This window comes from Salvia miltiorrhiza, chromosome 3 (assembly GCF_028751815.1).
Source record: "Salvia miltiorrhiza cultivar Shanhuang (shh) chromosome 3, IMPLAD_Smil_shh, whole genome shotgun sequence".
In the NCBI taxonomy this organism is placed as follows: Eukaryota; Viridiplantae; Streptophyta; class Magnoliopsida; order Lamiales; family Lamiaceae; genus Salvia; species Salvia miltiorrhiza.
Genome location: NC_080389.1, coordinates 32,435,488 through 32,453,819, shown reverse-complemented (window position 1 = coordinate 32,453,819; position 18,332 = coordinate 32,435,488). Strand labels below are relative to the sequence as shown.

Sequence of the window (18,332 nt, the reverse complement as noted above, 5' to 3'; positions counted from 1 at the left end):
TGCAGGTTGATTAAGTTCGGGCGCAATAATAAAGTTTGAGTGGTACTGCTTAAGGATTACAAAGAGATTAATTAATTTAATCTGTCAGAGCTCTAATTAATTAATGAATGTTGGATATTTTAAATACGGAGATTTAATAAGTCTAAATACAAGCCCCGACTCATCACCGGCAATAAAGGGGTAAGTCAGAAGTTTTTGAGAAATGATAGAAAAGAGAAGGATGGGGACCGAATGTTTTGATGAGCATGAGTAAGTTTTGAGCTTTTTGAGTTGGCATGTGAAATTCAACTCTGCCGAGTTGGTTAGCTCTGGCGTGTGATTTTCAGCTCTGTCGAGTGGTCAGCTCTGGCGTGTGATTTTCAGCTCTGCCGAGTGGTCATCTCTGGCGTGTGATTTTCGGCTCTGCCGAGTGGTCAGCTCTGGCGTGTGATTTTCAGTTCTGCCGAGTGGTCAGCTATGACGTGTGATTTTCAGCTATGCCGAGTGGTCAGCTCTGGCGTGTGATTTTCAGCTCTGCCGAGTGGTCAGCTCTAGCGTGTGTTTTTCAGCTTTGTCGAGTTTGTCAGCTCTGGCTGGCAAGTTAGCGCTGGCAGGGCAGTAGAGTTAAAATTGTTAAGTTTTAATTCCTTATTTGAGTTGAGATTAATAAATGAGTTTTCTTTTATAATGACCCTTCTTCTCATCGATTCTTCATAGCAATGAAGGTCCTTTTGGGAAGTAAAGACGTGGGGAGAGAGTGATATTCCCCGTTGATACGAGACGCAACGAGGTGGGCTTTTCTATGCTAAAATCAAGATGTTTATGCGTTTTATGTATTGATGTATGATTGAATTGAAAATCTATTTTTGAAGTTATTGCATTACCAAAATATTTGAGATTTTAGTATGTTATTTATCTGTCTGAGCATAATGATATCGGTTCTACGCGAGGTAGAATTAGTGTACACGGTAATCTTGACTCAGCTTTCAGGTTGGCCGATTACAGTGCTGCAGAGGGAGGCCTCCCTCTCAGTACATGAGTTAACAGATACGATACTTACTTGATGAGAAAGTCTGCGCAGACAACTTTGAGAAATGAAAATGAGATTAGCGAACATAAGACTTTTTAGATAAATGCCTTATGTTTTGCATGAGAATGGCAATGACAATATTTATAGCTTTATAAGCATGAGATGTTTGGCATGTGTTCACTGAGTGCTTTTGTACTCAGCCCTGCATATGTTTTCTAAATGTGCAGGTTGAGCCGATGTGGTGATGGTGCTGCAATGAGCGGAGTCTCCAGTGTTGTTAATAAATGAAGTTAACCTGTCTAGAATATATCTTCATACATATGTCTAGCTACTTTTCACTGCAAAATATTTATGATGTTATATTATGTTATGTCGTATCTTGAGTCTTAAGAGAATGGTTTCTTATGATGTATAACTTGAATTAATGATATTAATTAAGTTTTTATGTTGTCTTTCATAGACTGTTTAAATGAGTATTAATGAGAAATTATGACGAGTTTTCTTAAATTGAGTAAATTTTACAGTTCTAAATGACGCCCCTTTCTTCCCCTTATTCTTTAATCCCATCCCTAGTCGTAGGTCACTCGACTTAACTATCCTTAGTTAAGGCGGGCTGCGACACTGGGAGTCTTCGGCCATCGAGAGAATGGAGTGCCCTCTGGAAAGGCACTGGCGTTGGGAGTTTGAGCGCCGGTTGGAAAAGAAATCGAGCGAGGTCGCTGGGAAAAACAACGCTGGCTAGAATCGACCCCGCGCTCGCTAGGAATGTTGAGGAGCGGCCGTTGGGTGATGCTAGAGTTGTGAGCGAGCGTTGGGTAGCGCGGGTGAGAGTGGGGCGGCCGTTGGGGACCCAGCGGACTGCACTGCCCGATGTTTTTGTTTCGGCCCGTTCTCCCTCGTTATAAGTTAGATTTTGGATCCGTTTTCGCCTACGAACTCGTATTGAGACGAGCTACAATTATTTTTAGGACCAATCAACCAAATTCGAACTTCATATTTGTCCACTAATTAATCAATTAGAGTATCAAATCCTGAAATAATAAAATAAGCACATAAGCTCAAATCAATCAACTACTGAGTGAACGAGACAAAAATATAAACCCATATAAAATCTATATAAAAGTGGATTTATAAAATTAAAATTGATATTTTGATTTTATGATACTCTTTTCAGTTTGTAACCTAAACGAAAGTAAACATTTTATGTAATTTTTATTAAACAAATTTTGAATCCCAGATCATTTTTTCATAAAGCTTTAATTTACAAAATGAACATATAAACTAAAGTGTATAGTTTGTAATCTTTTAACTAGAGTTTTAAATTACAAATAAATTTTTCATTAGACATCATAAATTAAAATCTAAATAAAATAATACAATTTAAATTTCAGGTCAAATTTTTTTATTTTATTAAAATATAACATAATATATTTGTTTACGTAAAGTAAATTAATTTTTATACGCGTATTCTATCAATCATTTAAGTAAATTTGACGAATTCCATACTAGTAATATATTGAAAAGATAGTCATTTGTGGATAGGTCACTTGGGGCCCGTTTGATTTCCCTTGATATGCTTAGCCCATTTAACACAACCCAAGGAAATAGCAAGGCCGATGGGCCTGTAATGTTTCATTAGTACTCGTTTGAAATCCATTAAAGTGATCCAAGATATATGGCTTGTGTGTTTGATAACATCCTTTCAGCTTATTTTAATTTGTGAAAATGACAATTATAACCCCATATTTTTTTGTTAATCCCAAGCGTGTCCTTTGTTATCTCCCGCCATAGAGATGATTTTGGGAGGGAAAAAAAATCGGCCTTTATATAATAGCCTTTACAGGCGACGGTATGCCTTCCTTACGATTCACTTGCTCATATCTGTGGGCTGAAATTACAGGCGATTGTGAAGAGATTGAACGTAAGGTGCAAAAATGAATTCGGAGCAACAAGGTACGTTCATCATTACTCGTTTTCATCCTCTGATAGATAGGGTTTAGCTCAGATTTAGACACATTTATTTGCCGGAATCTGCGTTCTGTTCTTCCATTACTTAAATAGTGAAATATTTTAGTTTTGCCGAAATTTGATTATGGTGTATGTGTTGGATACCAATCTATATACTTTCGAAAGGGGATTACTGATCTTGTTTGATTGAATATTGGATGTGTGTTGTTTGTGTGTAAAACAGAGAGCAGTGAGGCGGTCTCTGCCCGTGTCAACAAAACAGATAAGACTCGCCGGACTTGGGCTATCAAAGAAGAGGAGACTCTCCTTAGCTCGTTGAAGGAATTAGTTGCTCAAGGCTGGAAGTCAGATAACGGCTTCAGAGGAGGTTATCTTCATAAGCTCGAGGAAGCGATGAGGCGCGTGTACCCAGGCACAGACTTGAAAGGAGTTCCACACATCAATTCAAAGTTATCTGCCTGGAAGAAAAACTACAACAGCCTTTTGGGAATTTTACGAGTCACCGGTGCTGGGTTCAACGTGCATGGAAACCACATGGTAGATGTTACTGACGAGCAGTGGGCGGACATCATGAAGGTCTGTGTCTATGCTTTTACTTTGTGGGTTTTTTGCGGTAAAATTATAGCTTATTGTTGATATATGTGCAGAAAGATGTGAACGCGAGGGGAATGAGGTACAAGTCGTGGCCTATGCTTGATGCATGGAAAGAAGTGTTTGGTAAGAACCGTGCGACTGGTGACAATGCGGAGGACCTTATGGACGTTGTGACTGATATGTATCGCAGCGGGAATGCGGCGCTGAACACTCCTGCAGGGAGTTACCACGTTAACGTTGAAGATGTGCTGGAAAACGACGTTGTTGAGGAGAGCGCCCGTCAGTGCATTCAAAGCGAAGGGACTACTAGCGGTGCTAAGAAGAAGCGCAAACAGAGGGACGAATCAGCTAGTCTAATGGAGTTTATGGGGGAGATCAGCCGGAACACTGCGCAGAGGCTGGAGATGTTGGCAAATCGTACCGGTTATGAGTTTGATCTCGCACAAGCAAGGAAGGCTGTATTTGAACAGGTCATGCTCATCCCGGGTCTCTCTCTCGAGGAGACATTTGACGTGACCGAGCTCCTCGCTTATAAGGTGGAGCGATTGGAGATATTCATGGGCCTGCCAACCAATGCTCGCATTGCCTATGCGATGCGACTCTTGCAAGGGAAGAGTAAATGAATATGAAGCAAATATCCTTGGTCTTTTGTACTGATGTTGTTGCTATGGGGATTATATGATGCATATATAATGTAATTAGGTAGTATGATGGCTATGTCCGTTGCTAGTCCATAGTTCTTTTGGTGTGTAGGACATGGCATGCCCAAGTATGAATAGTGGTTCAGTGTCAATAGTGGTTCATCTGTAATTAGGTACTGGCGTATATAATATTCTACTATGTTTGTTTTTTAACCAGATCTTATGTTCCATTTACTTGTTTTAAGATCATTTTACTGCATATATATAAGCATGAAAGCTCATCATTTTTCCATATGTTGCAACATATAAAGTGCATTAATAAGCATGAAAGCTCTAGCATATATCATCATAAAAGTTACTTCATTACAGCCTACTGCACTTATGCCCCTGACCACATATATATACTGGGCATACTTCAAAACGTTGTTGATCTTACACATACCACAACCCAAATGGAGATGCGTCGAAACTATGATAAAAAGGGCCACCATTCATATAACTAGTTCAATGGGCTGGACGAGGCACACGAACTATCATCAACCGCCGGCGATGTAACTTCCTCATCGGACGAACTGATGTTGATGATGTCCCTCACTGGCTCGTGCTTTATGTCATCTATTCCAAACACTGCACACATCTTGTAGTACTCCGGCTCCCCTTGGTGGTAGTAAGCCTTTGCGAGGTGATTTGCCTTGTCGTTGGAATGAAGAATAACATGTAATGAGAAGACATGATAAAGCATTAAAACTTTGTGAGCTCAAACGTGTATACTAACCTTGAAGATTCGCTCCCAAACTTCGTCAACGGCCGTGAGTATATTTGTCTCGCGGCACTCGGGATTTTGGTACCTCCTCTGACCACATGCTTCCATCCCAGCTACAAAATAAATCCCAACATTAATCAGTATAATGTATTCATTAATAACAAGGCAAACAAATACATCAGATGAGTGAGATTCTGAAGCAATTATGGCAGAAAGCTCACATTCTAGAAGAACTAGTTGAAATCAGAAATGAGAAGATGTATATAAACATATAAACGAACAAAAAATATCAATGCATCGCAGACCTCAGTGTTGCAATATATATTCCTGCCACATACTCTGTGCAATAGCATCCCTATGTACTGTCCATTCAGCACTAGGTTCAATGGTATCAATGTGTTCACTGTGATCACCATCTAAGAATTCGTTTTCATTGGGCAAATTGTCGAAGGCTTGCTCGATTGGATCAACTGCCATTTCTGATCTTATGAAGTTGTTTATTACAAAACATGCCATTATGAGTCTGACCTGAACCTTAATAGGGTAATAGGTGGTGCTACGTAAAACCCCCCACCTCATCTTCATTATCCCAAAAGCACGTTCTATCACATTACGTGCACGAGAATGACGAAGATTGAACAATTCCTCCCTATTTTGTGGACGAACAACATTAGGTCCCCATTCCTTAAGGTGGTACCTAACACCTTTGTATGGTGTTAGGAAACCTTCAGAGTTGGCGTATCCATTATCGCACAAATAATACGAACCTACATTATTTCAATAAAACATGGAGTTCAGATATGGATATATACTAATTCATTGCAGATAAAAGCTAATAAGGTCATATTCTAAGCAACTAATGCATACCCCTCGGCACTTTCAGCCCATTAACTCGGCTAACAGCATCACGAAGAATCCGAGAATCAGCTGCAGAACCCTCCCACCCGGGCAAGACATATACAAACTTCATGTGTTGGTCACAGATGGCTAGGACATTAGTTGAAATTTGCCCTTTTCGAGTTCTGTATCTCGGTTTATCGGTGTTTGACACCATCACGTTGATATACGTTCCGTCCAATGCACCTAGACAACCCTATAACAACAAACGATACAAGAGGAAAGCATTAATCAGCAACAATCAGGACAGATTCAGTATAAATCATTTATTTGAAGTTGTAATGTACCTTGAACCATTTCCATCTTCCATCAGTTGAATCATCAGCCACTGGGGTCGGTTTGACCATCAAAATAACATGCAGCCTTAGAATTGCCTTTAACACGACATGTATGTAATGTGAAACCGTTTGACCGGACCTCCAAAAGTCAAATTTAACGACTCTATTCTTTTTATGATGTGCGAGGACAGAAAGAAACATCGCGACATGTTCCTCCACGGTCACAAACCTACTGTCGGTGAGACCCCCTAGAACCCTCAATAAATTGCTCAGTCGGCCAAATGTATTCCGGTCCATTCGAAGATTTAGTATGCAGTCCATATCACTAAAACCAATAATCCTATTCAAATGCTTAGTTTGGTCTGGAATTCTACGAATCATTCCATATGGCTCTACCAAGGTTCTATGCTTACGCTTTCATTTTTTTGACTTCTCAATAAAATCAATCACCAGGACGAAGTGCATTAGTTCCTCAAACAAAATCTCTTCTACTGCCATGCTTACATATGCATTCCGTTTCCTCAATTGCCGTAAAGTATCTATTTTTCGAAATGAAACACAATTTATTTGTCAATGAACCGACCGACACGAACAGGGCAAACCTGTTTTTGATCTATACTAACACAGGCTCATCTTACATATTGCAAATACCCTATGAAACACAACTAACTCACATACTTCAAGAACACTATAGCTCAACAAAATTCAATGCAAATTAAGTGCAACGAGTACAACGCAAACGGCATATTACCAGCAACCAAATGACACTACCAATTTCACCACACGTAAGGAGGACGCACGTCGGAATACAGGGCAACAAGCAAAGAACTCATCGGGCATTCAACATAAAAGGTGCTCGAAATTTTCACTTCAGTTGTTGAAAATAGAATTCAAGAGCAATTGCGAAATTGATACTTACCAGTCTTGCAAATCCCTAGCCAGACGCAATTTCCACAAATTTCGACCGCAATGCCCGCCTAGATCCACAGTCTGAGAATTTTTAGATAAAGGATAAATACATCACAATGAGGTGGTGGATTGATTCCCTAATAAATTCGAGAATGATAATCAAGAACAAACACAATAGTGTCCGCCTATCGAAAATCTACTGTAGAAGGAAAAAAAATTAAAAGAGAATTAAAAAAAAAAGAAATTTCCAGATCTATTTTTGCGAAAAACATATTGCCGGCTAAATCGACGATTACATGATGGAAAGGATGCGACGGCGTTGTTGGAAGAAGTTCTTCGTCTCCTTGTTGGCAAAAGCTTGTGAAGACTGAAGAATGGGCGGTGGATAAAAAGTTTTCGAATTTTGTAAATGTAAAAGATGGGCAATTTTGGTAAAATATATTATAGATGTATTAACTGTATTTTAAACTTATGTACACCCCCTTATCCAATTACTTGGTGGAATAGTGGATTTGTGGTCGGGGCCAACTCCACTAACGGGCTTCCCATGTTATATTTATTAGATTTCAAACGCAAGCATTATGTTAATAGGTGCCATTAAGAGGCATTACAAGGGAAATCAAACGGGCCCTTGGTGTCAAAAATAAATTTAGACAATTTACTGCCTTCAGGGAAAACATGGCACGAACTACGAAGTTTATTGTTGGCAATAGTTTGGTGTTCATTACTGTCAGTTGTAACAATTTTGGGTCACCAACCACCTGAGACGCATCTTGCTAATTACCTCAAACTACTGAATCAATTTTTTGGGCTTCTTTCTTTTACAAATAGTAAAATTCAACCCCTTCTCTTCCATTAATAACATATTCACCTAATATTTATTAAAACTCATGCCAATAACAATCATGCACACTCTTATAGGATGAACATAGTACGAAAAATATGTTTTAATTTAATTCTTTTATGCAATCTATACTATGTCAAAAAGACAGTTTTCAGTTTGAAATCAATTTCAAAATTCAGTGGCACTTTTGTAGTTATAATAAAATTGAAGGTTGTTGTTTAGACTATATTTGTCCTTTTATTTTCCATTTCTTTAACTTCTTATTTGTTGTTTTATTTATTTTCAAAATTGTGAAATTCGATTAATTATAAAATATTTAATATGCATATCAAATTAAAGATCACGATAAGACCTTTAATTTGATATATTTTATGTAAATTAAAAATTAAAATTTTATAAATTTTTCTCTCTTCTCTCATCTTTTTGAAAAAAAAATGTATTTTAATTATTTTTCATTAGTATTTTTTTTTATTTTTTTTAACATTTTTTTGCTTCGCATAATATCAAATTTTATGATTATAAATTAATTTTTATTTTTTTAATTTTTAATATTCAATTTAATTTTATCTAGTTAAAATTAATTTTTATTATTTATTAAATTAATTTTTATTAAGAAATAAAAAAGAAAAAGCCTAAGGAACCCTTGAAAACACAGAGAAGCAGACTAAGAGTCGAGCCTCATTAAAACATTTTTAAGGAAAACCCAATGGGAAAAACCTTACAAAGGAAAAAGAGTACCCGTCTAAAACACAAGCCCGAAGGCAGAGAAAAAACAAGAAGAAACCACGCACATGAAAAAAGGAATTTACTTCGTGCATTGCACGGGAAGCAAATGCTAGTTAATTATATAATGGTTAAAAATAAAATTAAATTATTATATATAATATTTTGATTGGGTGGTAATTGGAAATGTGGCTCGATTAAAAAAATTTGAGAATAAAAAATAGACATAAATTAATTAAATATGAAAAAAATTGAATAGCTGAAGTGATTACTAGTTTATGTACATAATCTTGATCTTTCCGATAGAAGGGCACCTATTGATGGGTTTAACCACATTTATTTTGCTCAATTATGTAGATAATGCAATGACGTCGATTCAAAATCGATGTGTTGTTCGCTTGTTCTACCAATTGACATCTCAACAAAATTGGACAATAGCGTCAGAATTGCTTGTGCATGTGTCGTGCTTCAATTCTCGACTTGGAAAAATTCCAACTTTACAGTGGTCCACATGGACCACAGCCCTATCGCGAAGTCATCGGTGGTACATAACTTTTGTCACTTGTATACATTGTCATGCTGATTTCTGAATGATATCGTAAGGAAAGTTGAACGTCCCTAAAATATATACATCAATGGACCCCCTTATCATTATTCGGTGTTAGAAAGGCCACGTAGTAAGTAATAGTGACATACGATTTAATTATTGTAGTGCAAAGCTTTCCGCTGGTGAGATAAACGTGAAAAATGAAGTATATATTTAATTATTGTAGAGCAAAGCCTTTCCGATGGTGAGATAAACGACAAAATAGAGTCCTATATTAATAGTAAGATATTTTTCCGTGGGTGGGAAAAACGAGAAAAATGAAGTCCGATACAATAATAGCAAGTTATTTAACGTGAGTGATTTTGAAAATGGTTATTTTAAAATAATAAAAATAAAAATTACTTCATTCGTTCAGAAAATATTGTTATAATTTGTTATTTTGGTCCGTTCTAAAAGTTTATCTTATTTTTTTCTTAATAATAATTTGTGGATCATTTTCTTCACTTAAAATATGTGGGTGGGTCTCCACTCAGTAACTTAATTAATTTTTTACACTTTTCTTTATTTGTGGGTCCATTTCTCCAGTCAATAAATAAATAATAATTTTTTTTAAAAAAACTCATGGTTCGCTCCCTAAAGACAATATTTCATGGATGGAGGGAGTATTTATTAAGATAAAATTTTTTAACATTTACCACACCCATCATTTTACCCTATCATTTTATTCTTCACATAAAAAAAATAAAAAATTATCCATTGAATTCGAATTCACAACGAAAGACTATTCGTAATTGTGAATTCTAGCTTTAAACTCAAATTCATAACTAGCACTAATTTTAGTTGCGAATTCAAGCTTAAAACTCGAATTAACAACTGAATAGCTAGTATTGGTTGTGGAATTGAGTTTTAAATCTTGAATTCACAACTAAAAATAGTGTTAGTCGTGAATTCAAGGTTTAAAACTTGAATTCATAACTAGTTTTATTTCCATTTGTGAATTCAAACTTTAAAACTTAGATTCACAACTAGCACTAATGTTTTCAACTGTGAATTCAAGAACATTAACAATAATGTTGGTTGTGAATTCGAATTTTAAAGCTTGAGTTCACAACCAGTGTTGGTTGTGAATTCAAGTTTGAAAACTCAAATTCACAACCAACACTAAAAATTCAAATGTGAATTCATCGAATTGATTGTGAATTCAAGAACATTAACAACACAAACTCACCTCAATTTTTTCCCTAATTAAAAAACACTTCAAATATGCATTTCTCACCAAAACAATTCTCTAAATCGTTTATAATACTTGATCATCATTAAGGCTGCTCGGCTGATTTAAATATTCATGAGCTCCAGCTCGGCTCGAGTTTCACTCGAGCTCGACTCATCATCCACTTATCAAGCTCGAGCTCGGTTTGAGCTCGGCTCAGGCGATGCTCGATAATATCGAATTCGAACTTGAGCTCAAGCTCGACTCGTTAGATGTTCGTGTATATGATGTTCGAGCTCGAATTCGTTATAAATTTTAGAAAAAAATTTAATTAACATGTTACTCGAGCTCGAGTTTGACTCATTTAAGGCTCATGCACTAACTCGATTGAAGGCTCAGTTGAAGGTTCGTGAACAGGCTCGCAAACATGTTTGCGAACAATCGAATTCCAACATGTTCGCGAGCTGAATGAACCGAGTACTGTAAGGCTCGAGCTAGACTCAATAAAAATCTCGAATTTGAAATCAGGCTCGAGCTCAACTCGTTTACTATCGAATCAAGCTCTGAACGAATTTTTTTCAAGCCGAATCTCGAATAATTTGCGAATAGCTCTGTTCATTTACAACCCTAATAATCTTCATTCTACGAATTTTCACTCAAGTTCAACTCCCTCAAATTACAAGACAATTGTGTTGGAATAAATAACTAATTAATGCCATAATTACTTTGGTAATTAATGGAATTAAATGATATCTTTGGAATCTACATATTGAGTAGATTAATTTGATATTTTTACTTGTTCAAATCTATTAAGAATTGAATGAGTAATTAATGCCCAAAGAGACACCTCTTTGAACCAGTGCACCACTTCGGACTGAAGAGACACCTCTTCGAACTAGTGCACCACTTCGGACTGAAGAGACACCTCTTCGAACCAGAAAGGTGCCTATTCAGCCAAGAGTCTTCATTTCGTCTGCAGTCACATAGGTTCAAGGAACCCCCTACAAACTATAAATACTCCCCTACAAATGGTGATTAAATGCACACCAAAAATTAATTCAGATAATTAATTTACTCATTCTTCATTCTAGCTTTAGATTTCATACTCAAGTCCTGAGTATTCAGTAGTTCGCCCAGAGTTCGAGTTCCTAGTACAAGGCCTCGCACTTGTAGATAAACCATTGTATCTTGGGAACATTTTCCGTTCAACCGTGTGTACTGTGCGGGACAATTTTATCTTACAGAGAGTAAGTTTAACTCTTGCTTCGGTTTATGCATAAACGTTGATATTTTGTCCATTTTCTACATTCATAAATAACAATCGTAAGATAAAATTTTGTAGAAGATGGCGTCGTCAAGCAGCAACGTTCATGCTCCTGCCCATGCCGAGAAACCCGAGAAATTTTTTGGTCCTAATTTCTAACGTTGGCAATCGAAGATATTATTTTATCTTACCACTCACAACTTAACCCGCTTTCTGTCTGAGTCTCCTCCTACTGTGGGGGATGATGAAATCGACACCCCAAAAATGCACGGCGTTGGATGCATGGAATCATAGTGATTTCCTAAGTCGGAATTATATTTTGAATGGCCTGGACAACACACTTTACAGTGTTTTCTCCACCGCCAAAACGTCCAAAGAGTTGTGAGACTCATTGGAGACAAAATATAAAACCGAAGATGCCGGTTTAAAAAAGTTCATCGTAGGTCGTTTTCTCGACTTCAAGACGGTGGACAACAAAACCGATCTTGAGCAAGTGCAAGAGATACAACTATCCTTTCAAGTTGCCGCCATAATTGAAAAGTTTCCCCCAATGTGGAGGGATTTCAAATATTACCTCAAGCACAAACGCAAACAGATGGGCCTTGAAGATATCATCGTATGGTTGAGGATCGAAGAAGATAATCGAAATACTAACGTCAAGATGAACAAATCATCTTTGGAGGCAAAAGCAAATCTTGCCGAGTCAAGCCACAACAAAAAGCAAAAATTCAATGGAAAGAGGCAAGACTCGCAGAATAATAAGAAAATCAAAGGAGATTGTTTCAACTGCGAAAAATCTAGACATATGGCGAAAGACTACTGTAAACCAAAGAAGGAGAAGAAGAATGAACGCCACCAAGCCAACATTGCCGAAGAAAAGTACGTGTTAGGTCCGGAGGGTCTCGAATAGGTGTATGGGGGGGAATACACCTATGGGCTATTTTTCTCCTCTAAAACAGAGGGATCTCAAGATAGAGATCAAAATGAAACTTTACAAGTAAACTATGACACCTGTTAACTGAAATGAGTTTTGACCAAACAGGATCGACGACTGATACTGAAAACTCTTCAGTAAGGAGTTATCAGTTAAGTTACTGTGCTTCAGTCGAGTTTGCTAAAACAGAGATGATAACACTCTTCCTGACTATCAGAGGATAGATCAGTCAGACTGATATCATACGCATCAAAAATAACTTTGTTTCATAATAGCCTCGATTGAGCACGTTGTTAGTCTTATGTTTCTCTTTGCAGTTATTCAGTATTCAGTTTATCAATTGAAACAACACAAGTAAAAATGTAAAACTAAAAGTTGTAAATAACACAGAGATTTTTACGTGGTTCGGAAAATACTTCCTACATCCACGGTCGGTTGATCAGACCAATAATCCACTCCGCAAGTGCTTAACTGGTGCACTGCAAACCGAACTGTGTGCTTGTCGGGTGCATACAACCGTACCACTGAAGATTCCACTCTTCAGTACCCACACTTCACTCGTGTCGGATTTCTCACTCCTAGCACAACCCGTGCTAAGATCTCACGGAGTCAGAGTACCTTCCTGAACTCCTAAACACTCAAACACTCGATTCTATCTCTCGAAAGGAGGTTTGAAAACTTGCCAACTATACTTCAAAGAACAAGTTCTTTGGAGCAAGTTTGACCTAGGCTTCTGGGTAAACAGAGGTTTGCCTAAGGTTTAAGAGAATGTGTGTAATCAGCAGTGACTGATTTTTAGCTTTGGAATTCTCTTCTTCGATTCAAGCTTTGGGGAGGTTAAGCTTTTGGCTGAGAAACTATTTTGGCAAAGCTTCAGCTTATGTCATTGAATCGGTGAAGATTGAAGTGATCCTCGAACGCTATTTATAGGAGAGGTCTTGAATAGATCCGTTGGCGGAGAACGTCTTCAAGATTTCTTCCGTTGGGGAGCATTTCGAATTTGGGCAGAGGCTTCAATCTTCGTGGTTCCTTGTTTGGTGGGAACGGCTATGTTGAAGAGCAGGAGATGTGACGTCTCTGATAAAGTAGCCACCAAATAGAAATGACCTCTGCAGAGAGGAATGATCCTGAGATCTCTGCACTTAATGCGGTTGTACTTTGTGAGTACGTGGCTTCTTTTGAACGTTGGAAGTTCAGTCCAAAGAAGAATGTTTAACTGATACTTGACTTTAGTATCAGCCCAGTGAGTCCACGCGGCTCGCATTAAGTAATCAGTTCTGAATTGATTCTTCAACTAATACTTCAGTTGGTATCTTCAGTCTTCAGTCCTTCGTCCTTCAGTCTTCAGAACCGCATGCTAAACTAGAAACGAAGTCTAACACTTGAGTTCAAACAGTTCTAGTTTATTACAATTAAGACCTATGGATTTTGGTATCATCAAAACAATGATTAGGATATTCCACAAGGTTCCCAACAATTTCCCCCTTTATGATGATGCCAAAACCATACAGCAGTTCTAGACAAACAAAAAGACTGAACTCATAGCACAAGTTCTAAAATGGGGTGTATACTATTTCCCTTAACAATAGAACCTAAAAACTTGTACTTAGAGTCAAGGACGCAACAGTTCTAACACAGAACAAGGAGAAGACAGTAAAATATTAATCAGAGCCTGGACAAGGAGTCATTGTCTTCATGTTGAGATCAAAAAGAAGTTCTTTTCATTAAAAATTGAAAACTGATAAGACATCAGTTTGAATTGCATGTTAAAGCAGAAAAGAACATCGCAGGTAAAGAAAAGACAATAGACTCAGGGTTTCTGACCATACAAGTTGAAGACGACTTTCCTTATCTCATTTGCATCGTCTGGATGGGTGTCTGGAGTCACATTCCAGATCTTGTAGATGGCATTGATCTCCATCTTGATTTTCTCCCTATTGACTCCGTTCTTGATTATTGGCGGAGTCACCGTCTTCTTCATGGGGTCAGGAATGCCAGTTCTGAGTTTCCTTTGAGCATCTTGCATCCTCATAACCAGTGCTCGTTCTGACCAGTGCAACAGTAAGTATTTCCAAGCTTCATTCCGGAAATCTCTGTCTCCTTGGATGTTGGCAAAGACCATCCACTTGGTGTAACATTCCTTCAGTTTTTCCCACCAGTCATTCAAGTTAGACGGTATCCATTGATCTTGATGCTCAAAATTTTCTTTGTAGGACACCATCAGGCCTTCGCTGACATAGTGATGAAGCTTTTGTTCTTCCTGAAGACTCTGTAAGAAGGAGAGTCTCTTGTCTTCATCCAAATGAAGAGCCTTCTTGGCCATTGGTTCTGATTCTCTTGAGGAGCTTTCGTCTCTGGACCTTTTTCTGCTAAATTCTTCTGTGGCAGAGGGTGGAGCTTGAACAGAAGACTTGGTAATCTTTGAGATAAGGTCTTTAGACTTGGCAAAGTCCTTTTTCAAGGATGCAGGAATATCGAAACTTATCTCTCGCTTCTTGATATCCTCTTCCCCCTTTTTGGCATCATTAGGAGGGAGTCGACTTTTGAGCTCTTGGAGATCGTTAAGCATCTTCTGAAGGAGCGCAGAGTCAGGGGACTCTCGGGTAAGTTGAAGTTGATGTTCAACTTTGGCAAGGCGACCAAGAATAGGACACATCTCCTCTGCAACAAGCATTTTGGCATCGGATGAAAACATGAAATCTTGCAGGAACTCAAGCCGCAGTTTGTCAAATTGAGTGTGGAACTCTTGAAGTTGCTGCTTGGTCTTGATTTCTGTTTCCAGCACATACTGATGCAGCTCGTGATGATCTTTCCTGACTTTGGGAAAGCCTTTGGCAGGATCATTCACGTTCTTCTTGAACGTGATAAGGTCGATTTCAGCCTTCTTTAAGTCAATCCGAAGATCATGGATCAATTTAGACTGATGAATCATATCATCTGTCGCTTGTTGTTCAACATCAAGGAGATTCTTCAGAAACTTGGAACCATAGATTTCTTGACGTTCGAGTTCATGTCTGAGCGTTTCAATTTCATACTGCTGGTTGGAGATATGCTCAAGTAGGACAGCAACTGGATCTGCTGTACCTTCAAGGATCAGAAACTGAGTTTTGAGTGGTCTTCTACTATTCCAGACTGTGAGGTGCTCATCAATTTCTTCGTCAGAATCAAATAGAACAGGTTCAGTTGGTCGAGGGAGTTCAACGTATTCTATTGGAGTTTCTGAATCAGCAGGAGGAGCCTCAGCTTGCGGATCGGCAATGGGAGCTCCTCGAGATGAGGTGGAGGCCTCGGCGATGCTCGGAGTAGCAGAGGGAACATCTTGAACAGTTGGTATGGGAGGAGAGGGATCATTGACAACTTCAATATATCCGTCCATGGTGGATGGATCCTCATTCTTCTCTGATGACTTTTCTTTAGTTTGACTGCAATCAGCTGTATTTGTACCAATGAGCTGATTCTCTTCATGAATAGGACAAGGTGTAGGCTTACTTGTCCGTGGGGTTAATGGAGCTAAAGATGAAACGGGTTCAGCAGTCGGAGAGGTTCTGATGACCTCATCTCCCTCTGGAGCAAGAGTGTGTTTGAGCTTGTAGATCTTTGACTGCTTGAGCCTGAGCTGTTCCCCCTTGACTGATGCCATCTGCAGTAGCTTCAGTTTGAGCCTCGGAGGAAGGTGTAGCTTCAGTAATGTCTGCCGCAGATTTGGTGTTCGAAACAGTTGGAGACTGATTCAGTAAGTTCTGTTCTCTAGGCTGGTCTAGAGAGATAGGAGAATCAAGTTCATGAAGAGTGTCAATGAGTGGTTCTTCATGAGTTGCAAAAGAGGTTCCTGTTTCATTGACAGTTCTGGGGGATCCTCTTGAGTAGCAGTAGGTTTTGATGTAATCCAGAGCAAACTGATCAAAACCATGGATGACATTCCATACTTTGGGAAAATCAAAAATACTGACCAGAGTGGATTCTTCCAGTTCAAGCCAATCTTCATCATCCAAATGTCGAAGATTCTTGATTCTAGGACAAGAGGCTGTTTTGATGAAGGTGAAGGTCAGAAGTATATGAAGATTCTGATAGACTTCTTGATCAATATCGATATCATTTCCATGAAGAGATTGCAAGTGAGCAGTTGCATCATTTTTCGCCTTAAGTTGCAACTTTTCAGCCTCACGAATTTGTTCTAAAAAGTCAGAACTGAAATTGGTAGAGGGATACTATAAAACAACTTTTCCCTTAGTTTTGGGTGAAAGACGTGGGGTGGGTGTAGGGGTGGTTTTTGGGAGAGATGAACGGTAACGTCTAGGAACTTTTAGGGTGACTGCTGGCTGTTCAGGAGAGGAGTGTTCAGCTGACTGATAAGGAGAAAGAACAATTACCTTTTCCTTCTTCGATGGTTTGGGTCCACCTTTAGTAGTCTTGAAAAGTCGCAGACTGTCCGTGAATTTAATCATCTTCGGCCAGTACACATTGCGGTGATATTTGATATGAACCTCGCCGGTAACCTCTTGAACTTCACCGGAATGAACAAATAAATACGTGCGGAAGACTTGAAACGAGAACTAAAGTAAAGATAAAGGGTGGAAGTTTGTCCCAAAACTCCTGACCTAATCTACGTAGTTTCCTAGAGAACGGATCTCTAGACCCCAACGATGTGATCGGTACAGCAACTCGGAGACGTTGATTGACACACGATGAGGGATGATAAACTCGCCGATACGCCGATAAGTTGAATTTGCTTGGGCAAAATTCAGGAAGAACTCGTAGTTCTCTAGAGAGATTAACTCACAAATATCATATATCAAAATTAGTTAGGTTTTTTGTTCACATGTAGCCATATATATAGGCAAAATAAAACCCTAATTTAAATAAGGAAATAACGTAAAAACAAGGAAACTTAAAAACAAGGAAACAAAAGAAACTTGATCAGCAAGCTAAAATAACCCTAGCGAGAAATCCAGCTCTGTACGCTCTGCATTGCACGTCCGCTCTGCTTTGTGCCGTCTGCTCTGTTCTGGAAGTTCGCTCTGTCGGGACGATTCCTCTGCTCTGGCAAAGCTGAGGTTCCTCTATCGGGACGATTCCTCTGCTCGGGACGATTCCTCTGGCAAAGCCGAGGTTCCTCTGTCGGGACGATTTCTCTGCTCGGGATGATTCCTCTGGTAAAGCCGAGGTTCCTCTGTCGGGACGATTATATGTTTGATCCCGGCAAGATGAATGATGGACACATATAAATTGAGTAAAACGTATAATAAGGATAAATGTTATATGCAACGTTATAACCCCAACTTAACCTTTCTTGTGCAAAAACTCGCAGTTAAATAATTAAGTCTCGCGTGCCGTTCCTAAAATGAATTATGAAATCACAATTAAAATATGCTTAATGAATGCACATGAAGAGAAATTTAAAAATAAAATCTTTGTCTATTATTACTAATAATTTACTAATCAAAAAAATATATACAATATTTACAATACGTATTTGATAGAATAATAATAATTTCAACTTACTAACATAAATAAACGAGAAAGAATATAATTATTATTATTTAAATAAATAAAATTAGAATACTTAAACATAGATAAAAATTAAGAACACATATATACGTAGGCAGAACGCAAGTTGGAAACAAATATTATTAACTATACAGATTTCATTAATATATATATATATATATAGAACATATATAATGATTCATCAATCTTATAAATCTTAAGTAAAATCATCTACTTAGCTAACATATATATGTACACGTATAT

General features: G+C 38.1%; 2 protein-coding genes across 2 annotated transcripts; one reads left to right on the top strand and one right to left on the bottom strand.

Annotated features, from left to right (window-relative positions):
- Positions 1-2,943: 2,943 nt before the first annotated feature.
- Positions 2,944-4,194, top strand: LOC131018664 (uncharacterized). The gene is made up of 3 exons (XM_057947379.1): positions 2,944-2,962; positions 3,201-3,553; positions 3,625-4,194. Exons 1-3 carry the CDS (start codon positions 2,944-2,946, stop codon positions 4,192-4,194), a joined length of 942 nt encoding a protein of 313 aa, XP_057803362.1.
- Positions 4,195-5,280: 1,086 nt separating this feature from the next.
- LOC131014077 (uncharacterized) lies at positions 5,281-7,488 on the bottom strand. The gene is made up of 4 exons (XM_057941999.1): positions 7,356-7,488; positions 6,160-7,140; positions 5,843-6,068; positions 5,281-5,742 (listed from the first exon to the last, which is right to left on the bottom strand). The coding sequence occupies exons 2-4, from the start codon at positions 6,529-6,531 to the stop codon at positions 5,282-5,284; spliced, it is 1,059 nt and encodes a 352-aa protein (XP_057797982.1). The 5' UTR covers positions 6,532-7,140; positions 7,356-7,488; the 3' UTR covers position 5,281.
- Positions 7,489-18,332: the final 10,844 nt, after the last annotated feature.